This window comes from Bolinopsis microptera, chromosome 2, assembly GCF_026151205.1.
Source record: "Bolinopsis microptera isolate Bmic1 chromosome 2, MBARI_Bmic_1.0, whole genome shotgun sequence".
In the NCBI taxonomy this organism is placed as follows: Eukaryota; Metazoa; Ctenophora; class Tentaculata; order Lobata; family Bolinopsidae; genus Bolinopsis; species Bolinopsis microptera.
In genome coordinates, this window is record NC_087073.1 from 8,104,278 (window position 1) to 8,120,033 (window position 15,756).

At 43.1% G+C, this 15,756-nt stretch overlaps 1 protein-coding gene across 1 annotated transcript; it reads left to right on the plus strand.

Moving 5' to 3' along the window:
* The first annotated feature begins 8,905 nt into the window (after positions 1–8,905).
* Positions 8,906–10,052, plus strand: LOC134826750 (beta-2 adrenergic receptor-like). The gene is made up of 4 exons (XM_063839244.1): positions 8,906–9,019; positions 9,256–9,405; positions 9,624–9,706; positions 9,887–10,052. The coding sequence occupies exons 1-4, from the start codon at positions 8,906–8,908 to the stop codon at positions 10,050–10,052; spliced, it is 513 nt and encodes a 170-aa protein (XP_063695314.1).
* The last annotated feature ends 5,704 nt before the right edge of the window (positions 10,053–15,756 follow it).

Sequence of the window (15,756 nt, forward strand, 5' to 3'; positions counted from 1 at the left end):
CAGTTGATTATTTTATTACGTGACATAGTTGCTAAAAACGTCATTTTGATTTTTTTGATTTTAGATATTTAACACTTATAGTCCAGTTAACTGTTCAGTCGAGTAGATATTTAATTGTCATTCAGTTGTTAATGTTTTATATTTGGTATTGATATCTCCAACCATCAATACGAAAGTCTGTATATCTACTCCTCTAGGTCCAGATCAAATTTCACAATAAAATAAACTAAAATGCTAAAAGAGAACCGGGTGATAATTTATTGTGCAGACCGGAGTTTAGTCCAGACACGGCAAGTTGGGAAATTTTCTTAGACGGTCCGTTAGTTGCGAAGGACCTACCGGCCTCACAGACTTACTTTTAAGGGCTGTGATTCATAGCCTTATCTGAACATTTGAATTTGCTATCCTATGAAATATCTATCGTCCTTGTGAATAAATGGCTGCGTATGTGGATCCTTTATGCCCTTAAAATGCCCAATTGCATCATATTATTATTATTAGCTTCGGGAGTCTGAAATATTACCGTATTATCTATCATCTATTGTTTATCTTTGATTCCTTCAAACCCACAAGCTGTATATATTCATCAGCCTCTGCGCCCTGCGGATCTTTGTAGATTGTACAGAGTACGTTTCATGATCTCGATAATTGCAAATTTCCACGTCTGTCCTAGATTTGATGAAAATCGCCAGAATTGATCCATGGTTAGTGGTTACGTAGCTCCTCCGAAGTAAGACGTACGAATTAGCCATTAGGTGATCAAGGTTTTCACCCAACCCCATGCCAGGATGAGCACTTGCGCTGATTTGATGAAGGCAGCTCACTTGTCGTCCATTTAATCAACACAGTGAGCTGTACTGCCTTAACAGAGACCATCAATATCACTACTATTATAGCGGGCACTGCACAGTGAGAGGGCTGTCACGTTTCTGGTAAGTGGTTACACTAATGGTGCTCCACACGCTTTTAAAGTGCTTCTTACCCCACCCGCCGGGCCATTGTTAAATAATGATGTTCTATCAGCTATCTGCGATCGAATTTAATTGAATCGCATGATTTTATTTTTAGTCATTTTATTCACAGTCCTAATTTACTGCTATTTCTTTCTCGTACTAGTTATAAGTGCCAGTTGTTGAGGTATGCCAGTTGTTGAGGTAGGCGCCAGATCCATAACTTTAAACGGTAATGACCTCTCGGTGAGGAATGTTTTTAAATCTGGTGAGGCTTACGCGGTGCTTCTGAAAATGTTCTATCAACTGATCATGAGAAGATGAGAGGCTTATTCTTTTTGAATAACTTAATGATATTGCTTTTCTGCGTTGAATAAAAGTGTTCCACAACATTCAAGTTTATTCAAAATTGAATGAGATATGACATGAAAGGTCTCATAACTTCACAAAGTTGCAATATGTTTAACATTATTTTTCTGACCTCGTCACAATTAGATATTCCCAAGGTTAATCAATAATCCGTCACTGATTGGGAACCTGCTAATGCCTGTTAATGTGTGGGAAATGGTAGCAACTCTCGGTAATGACTATCAATCTCACTACTATAGCTAGGACACAGCACTATACTAAGCGGGCACTGCACAGTGAGAGGGCTGTCATGTTTCTGGTAAGTGGTCACACTATAAGTATAATGGTGCTCCGCACACTTTTCAAGTGCTTCTTACCTCACCCGCCAGGCCATTGTTAAATAATGAGGTTATATCTACAATCGAATTTAATTGAATCGCGTGATTTTATTTTTAGCTAGCAATTTCTGTTTCTGGAGCTGTTTACTGTCCAGCTTTCACGGAAATTATTTTAGAACTAGTGACTAGATTATAAAATGGTTCCTATTGTACAAAACCTCACATATTTATAGTGTTAAGAAGGGTATGTTTATGACAGTTGGTAATTTATGAGATGGCCAAGAACGTTCACGTGATCATTCGTCAGCATTAAAATTGAGAATGTTTTCGTCGAAAAAGTGTCATCGAAAATCTTTTCGACAGAACCAATAGAATCTTTGATATTCACTCACGAATACGTCTTTCTGCATATAATAGCATATATATTATATAGCATATAGCATATATATTTTCCAGTTGTACATAAAGATCCCTTTGAACCCTGAGATACGTCTCTACCGCTACGACCTTTCAAAGCAGAACTAAAGCAATCCCACGTACAGATATTAGCCTTGGCCCCGAGGACAAGGGACAATCAACTTTTACCAAGGTGTCTTGATGGTCTAATAAGATTGACTATGCAGTGAAGCGCACACTCAACACATACCTGCCACTTTACCAACATCTGTCAATTATACTCATATTGTAACTAAATTGGTAATCATAATCGACGCCATATGCCACTTCCTCTTTTCATTAATCGGGACACACAGCAATCATGGACTGGCGGAAGCCTTTCATATTATATTATTAGCTAAACTCACAGTCCTAGGTGATTTGGTCTGTGCCTCTTGAAGAGACACAAGCGAGTCACTCTCTTCCTTTGCAACCCACAAATAGTCACTGGTTGATAGTTCAAGTAAAGACCCCTATTTTGTTCAGCATTCGAGGTCTCAAATCTGAATTTGGGATATGTTATTCCGACCAAATCTTAGATAAAGTATGAGTTAGATGATACTTGATAGTTATCTGATAGAATAACTCTTGCCCTGGACGTATTTGACATTTACCTAACGTTCCATGCTGCACCCGAGAATTAGCGGATCCGTCGATCCGACTAGTTCAATAAACTTAATTGCATAAACAATTGTTAAAGATATACTCTTTAGAAGAAAGGATTCATTAAATTTGTATATTAATCTTCAAGTTCATAACTGAAACGCACTGTTTGTACGATAGTAATAGGACAAAGGAACTACTGCATATTCTAGACACGATTATAATATCCGCTGACTCACATTAACTAATATATTTGGTGTTGTCATATTATGTCTAGCCTACAGTTTTCGGAGGCCACTTTGTTTTTGAACATTACAACTGGCCGCATATTTAATATCTTGTTGCTTTAAACGGACTGTTTAGAAGTTGTACCGCCTCAAAAAAGGCAGGCTAGCCAAAGGCAAATTTTTAACTTAATCATAGTTGTCAGTTGTGATATGGATGGAAAGTTTATTTTGTTATTCGATAAATATTTTGAATCCTTGATGATAACATAGCAACTGTTACATATATTATTAGTATGTTTACCGTTTTCATAAACCTCCAATTAATTGTCGATAGATAAATATTAAAATCGATCAATAATAACTCTGGTCAGTTTTAGTTGCTAAATATAATCAAGGTTAAATTAAATTCTCTCACATGGCACTCATAGTCTCCGCACGTGCAGGAACCCTTTTTAAAGACATAATGTTTGCAGATCACAATATCTGACCAGCTCCTCACGGTTCCTGTATTATAAAGCATTTATTATAATATATTTTATATAATATTTAGTGGACACTGCACGAACCGGACTAGTAAAGTTATTTCTTTTAAGAAGAAATGATCTTGGATCTAATGATCTACACGTTTAATATAAGGTGTAAACTCTCAATACTCATCAAATAACCGATGAATCTGCACTAACATCTTATCTTAAAAGCAATCACAGAACGAAAGTGTCACGTGGTGTTGGAAAAGCATTACAAATTGTCGATTATAGCATGCATTTAAAGTTTATTACTAGCATTACAGAGTTCTTGAGAACTCTATATGCATAGTGATTTTGATGCAAACATTATTTATTAATTCTGTGACGTCTCAAAAGTATCATTTGTTGTATGAACTATGAATGGAGGATTTACGATTAACCTTCCATTGAATTTGCTACTCAATCACAAGTTTTAATCGAAAATTTCGTAATTTTTACTATAATAACATTGTTTTGTAATTAAATCTTTTGTTCGGATATTTTTTGCGTAATTCCTGTAGATATAGTTGTATATGTGTTAAAATTATTCACTTACATGTATAGAACATACACGATGACACAGAACATGACCTAAAGATGCGAATTCTGGTAGATTAGTTGACACATGACAGTTATTCTGGGGTTCGATTGATCAATAGTGGATGCTGACTGGTTAATAGTGGATGCTGACTGGTTAATAGTGGATGCTGACTGGTTAATAGTGGATGCTGACTGGTCAATAGTGGATGCTGACTGGTTAATAGTGGATGCTGACTGGTTAATAGTGGATGCTGACTGGTTAATAGTGGATGCTGACTGGTTAATAGTGGATGCTGACTGGTTAATAGTGGATGCTGACTGGTTAATAGTGGATGCTGACTGGTCAATAGTGGATGCTGACTGGTTAATAGTGGATGCTGACTGGTTAATAGTGGATGCTGACTGGTTAATAGTGGATGCTGACTGGTTAATAGTGGATGCTGACTGGTTAATAGTGGATGCTGACTGGTTAATAGTGGATGCTGACTGGTTAATAGTGGATGCTGACTGGTTAATAGTGGATGCTGACTGGTTAATAGTGGATGCTGACTGGTTAATAGTGGATGCTGACTGGTTAATAGTGGATGCTGACTGGTTAATAGTGGATGCTGACTGGTTAATAGTGGATGCTGACTGGTTAATAGTGGATGCTGACTAGTGACTGGTTAATAGTGCATGCTGACTGGTTAATAGTGGATGCTGACTGGTTAATAGTGCATGCTGACTGGTTAATAGTGGATGCTGACTGGTTAATAGTGGATGCTGACTGGTTAATAGTGGATGCTGACTGGTTAATAGTGGATGCTGACTGGTTAATAGTGGATGCTGACTGGTTAATAGTGGATGCTGACTGGTTAATAGTGGATGCTGACTGGTCAATAGTGGATGCTGACTGGTTAATAGTGGATGCTGACTGGTTAATAGTGGATGCTGACTGGTTAATAGTGGATGCTGACTGGTTAATAGTGGATGCTGACTGGTTAATAGTGGATGCTGACTGGTTAATATTGGATGCTGACTGGTTAATAGTGGATGCTGACTGGTTAATAGTGGATGCTGACTGGTTAATAGTGGATGCTGACTGGTTAATAGTGGATGCTGACTGGTTAATAGTGGATGCTGATTGGTTAATAGTGGATGCTGATTGGTTAATATAGATGTCACGTGTCTATAAAATATGCATCAACTCCCCACCAGTATCCACATATATTGACTCCTTAATTAATCTAGCATCTCATATAATACCGCACTAATAAATACATAAATACGGCACCTAAGAGTACATAATATACAACAACTCTTTATATAGTCATCAGTCGACACTCAAGAACGTAACCCAAATTTATCTCCCGCACTTGGCAGTAAATATTAGATTACCTGTTAATTTGTAGTAGTACATGGAATCATAACCATGTAATTTGCTGAAAATTGGAAGGCGAAAATAAACTTTTCTATTTCTTTAATTGCAATTGTTTCTTGTGGAGAATTTCTCGCAACTTCTGATTTTTTGTTGAGATAAAACGTTGTTATAAGTAAGTCTATATGATTATCTTGAATTCATTTGACTAGTAATTTAGTATCTAGAATTAGATGTGAAGCGATGTATGAATTTTCTACTAATCTGATATCATACTCATAGCTTCTGTCATTTTTTGCTTCGATACATATCCCTTATAATGATTGCATATGCATAGGTCCTTAGTGCGGGTGGGCGACAATTGACCCCCCGACAATTGACCCCCCGACAATTGACCCCCCGACAATTGACCCCCCGACAATTAACCCCCCGACAATTGACCCCCGACAATTGACCCCCCGACAATTGACCCCCCGACAATTGACCCCCCGACAATTGACCCCCGACAATTGACCCCCCGAAAATATAATTTAATACAATTAACCCTGACCCTGACCCTGACCCTGACCCTGACCCTGACCCTGACCCTGACCCTGACCCTGACCCTGACCCTGACCCTGACCCTGACCCTGACCCTGACCCTGACCCTGACCCTGACCCTGACCCTGACCCTGACCCTGACCCTGACCCTGACCCTGACCCTGACCCTGACCCTGACCCTGACCCTGACCCTGACCCTGACCCTGACCCTGACCCTGACCCTGACCCTGACCCTGACCCTGACCCTGACCCTGACCCTGACCCTGACCCTGACCCTGACCCTGACCCTGACCCTGACCCTGACCCTGACCCTGACCCTGACCCTGACCCTGACCCTGACCCTGACCCTGACCCTGACCCTGACCCTGACCCTGACCCTGACCCTGACCCTGACCCTGACCCTGACCCTGACCCTGACCCTGACCCTGACCCTGACCCTGACCCTGACCCTGACCCTGACCCTGACCCTGACCCTGACCCTGACCCTGACCCTGACCCTGACCCTGACCCTGACCCTGACCCTGACCCTGACCCTGACCCTGACCCTGACCCTGACCCTGACCCTGACCCTGACCCTGACCCTGACCCTGACCCTGACCCTGACCCTGACCCTGACCCTGACCCTGACCCTGACCCTGACCCTGACCCTGACCCTGACCCTGACCCTGACCCTGACCCTGACCCTGACCCTGACCCTGACCCTGACCCTGACCCTGACCCTGACCCTGACCCTGACCCTGACCCTGACCCTGACCCTGACCCTGACCCTGACCCTGACCCTGACCCTGACCCTGACCCTGACCCTGACCCTGACCCTGACCCTGACCCTGACCCTGACCCTGACCCTGACCCTGACCCTGACCCTGACCCTGACCCTGACCCTGACCCTGACCCTGACCCTGACCCTGACCCTGACCCTGACCCTGACCCTGACCCTGACCCTGACCCTGACCCTGACCCTGACCCTGACCCTGACCCTGACCCTGACCCTGACCCTGACCCTGACCCTGACCCTGACCCTGACCCTGACCCTGACCCTGACCCTGACCCTGACCCTGACCCTGACCCTGACCCTGACCCTGACCCTGACCCTGACCCTGACCCTGACCCTGACCCTGACCCTGACCCTGACCCTGACCCTGACCCTGACCCTGACCCTGACCCTGACCCTGACCCTGACCCTGACCCTGACCCTGACCCTGACCCTGACCCTGACCCTGACCCTGACCCTGACCCTGACCCTGACCCTGACCCTGACCCTGACCCTGACCCTGACCCTGACCCTGACCCTGACCCTGACCCTGACCCTGACCCTGACCCTGACCCTGACCCTGACCCTGACCCTGACCCTGACCCTGACCCTGACCCTGACCCTGACCCTGACCCTGACCCTGACCCTGACCCTGACCCTGACCCTGACCCTGACCCTGACCCTGACCCTGACCCTGACCCTGACCCTGACCCTGACCCTGACCCTGACCCTGACCCTGACCCTGACCCTGACCCTGACCCTGACCCTGACCCTGACCCTGACCCTGACCCTGACCCTGACCCTGACCCTGACCCTGACCCTGACCCTGACCCTGACCCTGACCCTGACCCTGACCCTGACCCTGACCCTGACCCTGACCCTGACCCTGACCCTGACCCTGACCCTGACCCTGACCCTGACCCTGACCCTGACCCTGACCCTGACCCTGACCCTGACCCTGACCCTGACCCTGACCCTGACCCTGACCCTGACCCTGACCCTGACCCTGACCCTGACCCTGACCCTGACCCTGACCCTGACCCTGACCCTGACCCTGACCCTGACCCTGACCCTGACCCTGACCCTGACCCTGACCCTGACCCTGACCCTGACCCTGACCCTGACCCTGACCCTGACCCTGACCCTGACCCTGACCCTGACCCTGACCCTAACCCTAACCCTAACCCTAACCCTAACCCTAACCTTAACCCTAACCCTAACCCTAACCCGATTAATTTACCCCAGTTTAATTACAATTGTCGGGGGGTCAATTGTCGGGGGGTCAATTGTCGGGGGGTCAATTGTCGGGGGGTAAATTGTCGTACTAAGCCCTAGATTTCGCGACAATTGACCCCAGTGTAATTACATAGACTTAGAGGGTCAATTGTCGGGGGTCAATTGTCGGGGGTTAATTGTCGGGGGGTCAATTGTCGGGGGTCAATTGTCGTACTAAACCCTAGATTTCGCGACAATTGGCCCCAGTGTAATTACACAGGGGGTCAATTGTCGGGGGGTCAATTGTCGGGGGGTCAATTGTCGCGGTACCCCTTAGTGCATCTCGGTTTTATGATACAATACCTGATTAGACCACCAAATATCGTTTTTGATTAGAAAATGATTTTATTATAGTATAAGAGAATCATAAAAAGCCTCGGTTGCTATACCAACGAATTATCCAACTATTTTCATTATCTTTTTATTCTACTCCTCAAATACCCAGGAATTATAAAATAATCTAGCATGAGCAAGCCTAAAATCAGTCTGATTATTGCAGTATCGGTAATTAGAACCCATAAACCCATCCAGAAGTTTTCTCATCCGTCTACTTATTACCTACGAGTATCAAGACTCAAGTAGATATGAACAAGACAAGCAGAAATCATCGATATTTCAACACCACTGCTTGTAAATATATCTACTGTTGAAGTGAGATTATCAGCTCATTATCACGATGAGTGAAGACTGACTAAAAGAGTTTAGTAATTTCAACACATCTCCATCTGTCATGAAAATGATTGAACCTGCTTTGAACGGCTAGATTTCCAGTTATCTTGTCCGTCTGAAGGCATGGGTATAGCTTCAGCTTTTGCCTGCTAATCGTGCCAAGAAAACATTTGTACTAAAATAATACTTTAAAAACCATATACTCGTCGAGGGGTGATTATTTTTTAAGTCATTAGGGAAACCTTGTATCTAACCTTAACTTTCAGTCGTTTTGTAAGCTAAACCACTGTCTCCCCTCAATACATGATTTCGTAAACGTTTATTTTGTAGTGTTTCTTAATGTTGCCCGTAGTTTCTTAGCAGAGTATGAACGAGACATCGGCATACGATAGTGATTACTATGATCCAACAGTCGACAAAATCTTAGCGATAGTTTACTTCATGCTCGCTGTTTGTGTTCTCTTCTTCAACAGTCTAGAGGTTAGTTCAAAGCGACTTTTAAAATTCTGAGGAATATCCGATATTGTTGATATCGAATATTGGTAGATACACTTTTTCGGCTTCATCCAAATTAGACATTAAATCACGCGCCACACTTATGGTCACTCACAACATTTATAACAAATCACTTCTTTAGTAGGTGAAATAAATATGATATAGGACTGATTGACTTGTGAGACGGTCGTGACCAGGCAACTTACTAATCACTTTCTCAGGCATATCTGATGATCAGACTCCGACACGAGAGGTCGGTAACAACAGTGTTCACCTGCAGTCTCACCCTTACCGATATATCCATGGGTTGTATGGGCATTCCTTTCTCGGCTATTGCCATGTCACAGCAGAGACGATGGATCTTCCAGGGCGTGAGTGGTGTTCTTATACATTTATAACATGCCTTCTGGTACAATAATAAATGCTATCACTTTGTTTTTAAGCTTTTTCTGGAATACGATAGTGAAACAGGTGTTGTTACAAAAGTGATTATCTTAATACTGCATCAAACTGATTGATTACAGGTCTGTATAGAGGAACCTGTAACTATAATTATCTCTCAATTAATTAATTAGCCCTGTTCTCTCAGGTGATGTGCAATATCTCTGGATTCTTCATCAACACTTGTACTTTCACATCCCTCTTCAGTATTTGCCTCATCACCGTCAACAGGTAACATCTTCATTAAAGAAGTGTAATTTTAAGAGAATTTGAGACAGTGATATTAAATGTATCATGGAAGACTCAGATAATGAAATAAACAGCCCAGATAAAGTGAATAAAACATTATACATTTGGATTTTCAACTACCGATAATCAACAAGTAAACTGAAAACCGACCATCTGTCCCAGGTACTTGGCTCTGATATTTCCGATAAAGTACAAGAGGTTCATGACCATCCGAATATCCCAAATAGCAGTAGCTGTAGTGTGGGCCATCGCTTGTCTGAGGTCATCCATCCCTTTCTTTTTCGGCAAAGGATACACTTACTATGAGACAACTCTTTGTAGCTGGTAATCCATTCAGAATTTTTATTTCATCTAAACTACAATATTACTCGAAATTGAACGACGTATACTCAACTATTGATTTGGAGAGTTTTGATGATATATCATCAAAACTGATAAATTGATATATATATCAAATTGATATATATATCAAATTGATATATGACTTGACTTACTGACTTAAGGCGGCTTCAGCGTCCGAGTATTGATGCGCTGTCTCCATAAAACTCTATCCGCCATAAGTCCGCCCATTTCTCCAGTGTCGTTGAGACCCGTGTCAGCTCGTAGGCTATCAACATAGGTCATGGCTGGTCTCCCCCTACTCCGCACCCCATGAGTTGGTTCCCAGAGTAGCAAGCGGTTTGCGACTAGTTCTGGGTGCCGGTGGATATGGCCTGCTAGTCGCATCCTGCGCTCTTGGATCTTCATGGTTGCTCTTGGTAGGTTGCCATAGACTTCTTTGTTGGTTTTTCGCTGCTTCCAATCCACATTAAGTGCCATCCTTAGCATTCTAGTGTAGCAGCCATCAATGCTTTTCTTCAATTTCTCTGTCAACGTCCACGTTTCAGAACCATAAAGAAGTATTGACTCCACAGTAGCAACAAATAGACGGATCTTAAGTCCTCTTCTAAGGTCAGACTTCCACATCTTCTTTAGCTTGTGGCAGGCTGCCCAAGCCTTAGCTTTTCTGACCCGCAGGTCCCTCTCTGTTGTTGCTATCCAAGCTCCAAGGTAAACAAAGTCTGTCACCTTTTCCAGCTGGTTTCCAGAACAGCTATTTAGACTACTCGCCTCCTCTGTCATGTTCAGAGTCATGAACTTAGTTTTAGTGCCGTTCATGGCTAGCCCAACACTCAGTGCTGCTTTCTCAAGCCTGTCCAGGAGTAGTTTTGCCCCTTCAATGGTATCAGTGATAAGGGCAACATCATCTGCAAACTCAACGTCTGCGATCTTCTCGGCACCAATCCTTCTACTCCGTGCAGGCCTGAGAGTGAACCCAGAGTCCGAGTCATCATCGTCAATGGTCACTGTCATGATATAGTCAATCACGATAATGAACAAGTACGGGGCAAGAGTGTCTCCTTGCAGTACTCCAGCCAGGATATCAAAAATTTCTGTTATACCATCGGCTGTAACTACTTTAGCCTTTGTGCTCGTATAGATACCCTCAATGAGCCGCACTATGGCTTCTGGTATGCCATATGCTTTCAATATCTTCATGAGCAAACCTCTATGCACACTATCGAACGCCTTTTTGAAATCAATGAAAACCATGGTGGCCTTAAGATTTTTGGCTCTAGCACCCTCCATAATTCTTCGTAGAGCAAGGATGTGCGATGTTGTAGAGCGCCCAGGTCTAAAGCCATTCTGGTTGTCCCTTAAAACTTCCTCAAGACTTGGCTTCATCCTGTTCAGCAACATTTTGTTCAGAGTTTTACTGACTATCGATGTCAGAGATATTCCTCTGTAGTTGTCGGTCTTAGTGAGGTCCCCTTTCTTTGGCACAGGAACAATATTACTGAGCTTCCATTGATCGGGCATGAGACCATCACATAATGCATCGTTGCAGAACTTCAGGATGACGTCATCGATGTCCACCCTCTTCATCACTTCAGGTGAGATACCATCATCACCATAAGCTTTGCCTTCTACTATCTGCTTTTTGGCAAGACGTAGTTCTTCAATGGTGAACGGGCCATCCTCTATATTCAGTGGAGGGTGTATATTCCTGATCGGAATATTATTGTCAGGGACTGTGGGTGGCTGTCCAAGTAACCCAGAGAAGTGCTTCCTCCAGTTCTCAAGACGTTCTGTTGAGCTGCCCCCTTCCACGAGTCCACAGCTGGGATTTGTCCTCCCTGAAATATCGTTGACAAGCTTCCAACTTTCTTTGTTCTTACAACGATCAGCAGTATCCTCAACTTTCCTGATCTTTCCTTTCAGGATCTCCTCCTCTACCTCTTTGTAGCAGGCCTTTAACAAATCCTTTTTAGTGGCGACTTCCTCTCTCTTCTCCTCACAAGGCTCCTGATGGTATTGGTCCTTGGCCAAGAACAGTCCCCTCCTTGCACTTTCCACTCTTGGGTCACTTGAGGGGTCAATCTGCTTTTGTCGAGTCTTCTTTGGCAGAAGGCTCTTGTTTGCCGCCTCAATAGCAACCATAAGCTTCCCGTAGCTTTCAGTGGCCCCATCATCCTCCTCTACCAGGCCAGAGAATCTATTCCGAACTTCAATTGCATACTTTTTTTGAAGCTCACCATCCGACTTCAGGGCACTATAATCATAGTTAACTTTTTTCGGAGGCCTGTGTCCTTTCCTAAAGCTAACTTTGATCTTACACACTACAACTCTGTGATCAGATCCCAACGACTGAAAAGTGTTGTAAACTTCAGTGTTCTTTAATGAGTTTTTCCACTTCCGCCGTATGAGGATATAGTCAATCTGACCTTTGTTAAGTGTCCCATCGGATAAGAAGGTCCACCTCTTGTTGACCTTCTTTCTGAAGCGGATATTGGTAATTTCCATATCACACTCCAGGGCAGTGTCTCTCAGTAGCTCTCCATTCCGATTGGTACGAGTATGAAAGTACCAACGGGAATCTTCTTCACTCTCCCTTCCAAGCCGGGCGTTCATATCTCCCTCTGTGATCAGCAGGTGGTGCGCTGGCACATCATTCATAGCCTGTCTAAGGGTGTTATGGAAATCCTCCGCTTCTTCAACTAGTGCTGCCTCAGTAGGACTATAGGCAGTTATAGTTGTGAGTCTGGGATTTCCGTTGAAAGAGATAGTCAGCACCCTTGAGCCATAGGGTTTAATGAGGCTGATTGCGCTGTATGCTCTTCTAGTCAGCAGAAAGCCCACTCCACCAGTGGCTGCTCCTGCTCCATTCCTCCATGCTGAAACAGTTACCAAGCTAACCCCCTCCTTGAACTTTTCGATCTTGATCGGCTCCTGGTGGACAATCCTATGTTCTTGGATCCCAAGGATCTCCATGCCACTCTCCAGAAACTGAGTCACGAGTTCAAGGCGCTTGTAACCTTCTCTAGCAGTTCGGACATTAAATGTCCCTACTAGAGCTACCTCACTACAAGAAACCAATGCATCCCCATCCTTTTTTTGTTGTTTTATGTTATTTTTTGTGCCGGGTGAAGGAGCCGGCATATCATCTGTCACCCCTCTCCTAGGGAGTTTTAGGGTGAGAGAGTCATCAATCCGGTCCCCTCCGACATCTAAATCAGTGGTAGGGACTTTAACCCTAGTGTTATTATAAGACATCATCACATATATCAATTTAAAATTTCGGGTAAGTCATGAATTTAAAATGAATCACATTGTGTCTCAGGTCAACAAGGGACGTATTCGGGGATCAGGAGATCAAATTCTATTACCTGTTATTCGTGGTACCGTTCTGCCTTAGCTTCTCAGCAATCATCTTTTGTTCTCTACACATGGTTATTGCTCTCATCAAAAGGTATGTGTCCGAATCTAATACTTCTGAAATTTTTTTTTAAAAGTATAGCTCACCTCCCCACTAGATTTGAAAACGAAACACGAAAATCTTACAGGTCCGTTATTAAGAGGGAAACAAAAGGAGGAAAAGTTGGGAACAAAGAAAAAGAAGCAGTCATTACAACTTTACTGATCATTTTTGCTTTCATTGGTTGTTACTTCTGCTACTATTTCGCGATATTTGGTTACCTCTTCGATGTTTTCACGGTTAGATTATTTAATTTTCTTGGCAAGATTTTCTGTTCACCGATCTAAATTTATTCATCGTCCATATAATAAGACCATTATACTCCCATATCAGTCAAATAATCATTTCAGAGCTGGTCGAACAGGAGTTTTCTCTTTCTGGAGATTATGATGTTTCTCACGATCTACATGAACTCTCTCTTCAACCCCATGCTTTACATCATCAGGAACACTAAGTACAAAAAGGAACTTAAACTTATCAAGCAAGAAATTTGTAAGATGTTTAGGTCAAAGAACGGGACCGCCAGAGGTTCCAAAATATTTAAAAGAGCTTCTGCTGTTTGTCATAAATCTGCTGTTAAAAATGAAACCTTGTTAACCATGGCGGACGATCAATGCTGAATTAGAATATTCGGTGTACAATCCGGATTGGAATATTATTTATGAGTCGCATAGTTGAAATGTTTTCTTGGGTAAATTTCTATTGATCCCGTTTGATGCGACAAGTTGTAGTGTTGTACGAAGGTTTAAATCATTTATATTACAAATGTGTTACGGAAAGTTGTACGGTAGCCGGAATTATACCTTGGAGTGCCGTTTGACGGAAAAAGCAGTTAACTATGCAGGTATAAATAGTCGTATGTAACTATCTTATCAAATAGACATTCGAAAATTTGGTCAAACACTGCAGCAAACGGCGATTTTTAACAAATATCAAATCTATTTTACGGTTATTCAATTTTTAACAATGTTAAGATTCAACAATATTAAAATGTGACGTTATTACATGTAATGCACGTATTTTTAATCAGTTTCTTTAAATCAGTAATAGCGATTGAAAATTCAATTCTAATCAAAGTGAGATTCTTCCAAACACTACGTCATATAAATTGTAATTGTTTGAAATCCTAAGCTAAAAAGTGTTCCATCTAGCAATACGCATGCGAGTTGTTCTGACCCTTGAAAGTACCGGGAGCAATGTCTGGAACATGATTCCCGCATGATTGTTATCTTGTCTTCCCCGTAGTTGAAGGTGAAAACTAGTCGGCCTGCTCTGTCTGGCACTGACATCAGAGCATTCAGTTCCCTTTCTTACCACCACTCCCCCACTATCTGCTGAGGTGTTTGATCTCCTGTTAAAACTTTGGGACACTGGACAAACTTCCGTATTGTTCCTTGACCTAACCACGCTGCCTGCAGCATTGCTAGTAATTCTACATTCAAACTCGGACACGTCATCCTTGTTGATATACCACATCACCTGTTTCACTGTCTTAAAGATGTGTGGTGATCTGAGACCGTACACGATTGGATCAATCAAGGTAGAGAAGTAGAATGCTACCGAGGCTAGAACGGTCACTGAGGGTGGCAGGTTAAGGATCTTGTAACCCAGGCTAAGTGAAAGTATCATGGGCAGGTCCCTCAGGAAGAAGGAGGGAAGCAGTGTTAAGTAATAGAATATCAGGATAATTGTTATGGTGAGGAAGGACTTTGTCTTTATTCTCGATCCAACACACCTCAGTTCCTGTTTAGCAAACACACGACTGCTTTGTCTGGTAAACGGTCGTATCGTTATGATATCTCTTCTGTATCCAAGCAAAGTGTCAACTATTTGTCCGTAAAAGAAGAGAGTAAGCATAGATGGCACCATCAGAAAGACAAAATACATACAGAAATGTAGGATTTTCCCGCCGTTAGTGGAGGTTAGCGAACACCTCCCAAACCTAGAATCATAAAGGTCCCCTGCAACTCCTAGCATAACAGAAGCGATCAAGATGCTCCATACAATGAGAGTGAGGAACCAGGATAGGGCAGCTGCTTTATAAACTCGCCTCTTAGACCTGAGGAGCCCCCGGTGAAGAGGCGTTCTAATGGCACATCTCCTGTCGTAAGTCAGCAGCAGTACTGTGCTGTTGATGCAAACCAGTATTGGTAGGTAGAAGAACATTGTAGATTTGCACAAGAAAACTGAAGCTCTGTTTTGCTTGTAAAAGTTATGAAAATACAGTCCAGGAGCC

Excerpts from the sequence above, each read along its gene's own strand:
- LOC134826750 (XM_063839244.1), top strand. The coding sequence starts at position 8,906 with ATGAACGAGACATCGGCATACGATAGTGATTACTATGATCCAACAGTC. Across the intron at positions 9,020-9,255 it reads TCTTCTTCAACAGTCTAGAG|GCATATCTGATGATCAGACT; the intron begins GTTAGTTCAAAG and ends TCACTTTCTCAG. Across the intron at positions 9,707-9,886 it reads TGCCTCATCACCGTCAACAG|GTACTTGGCTCTGATATTTC; the intron begins GTAACATCTTCA and ends CATCTGTCCCAG.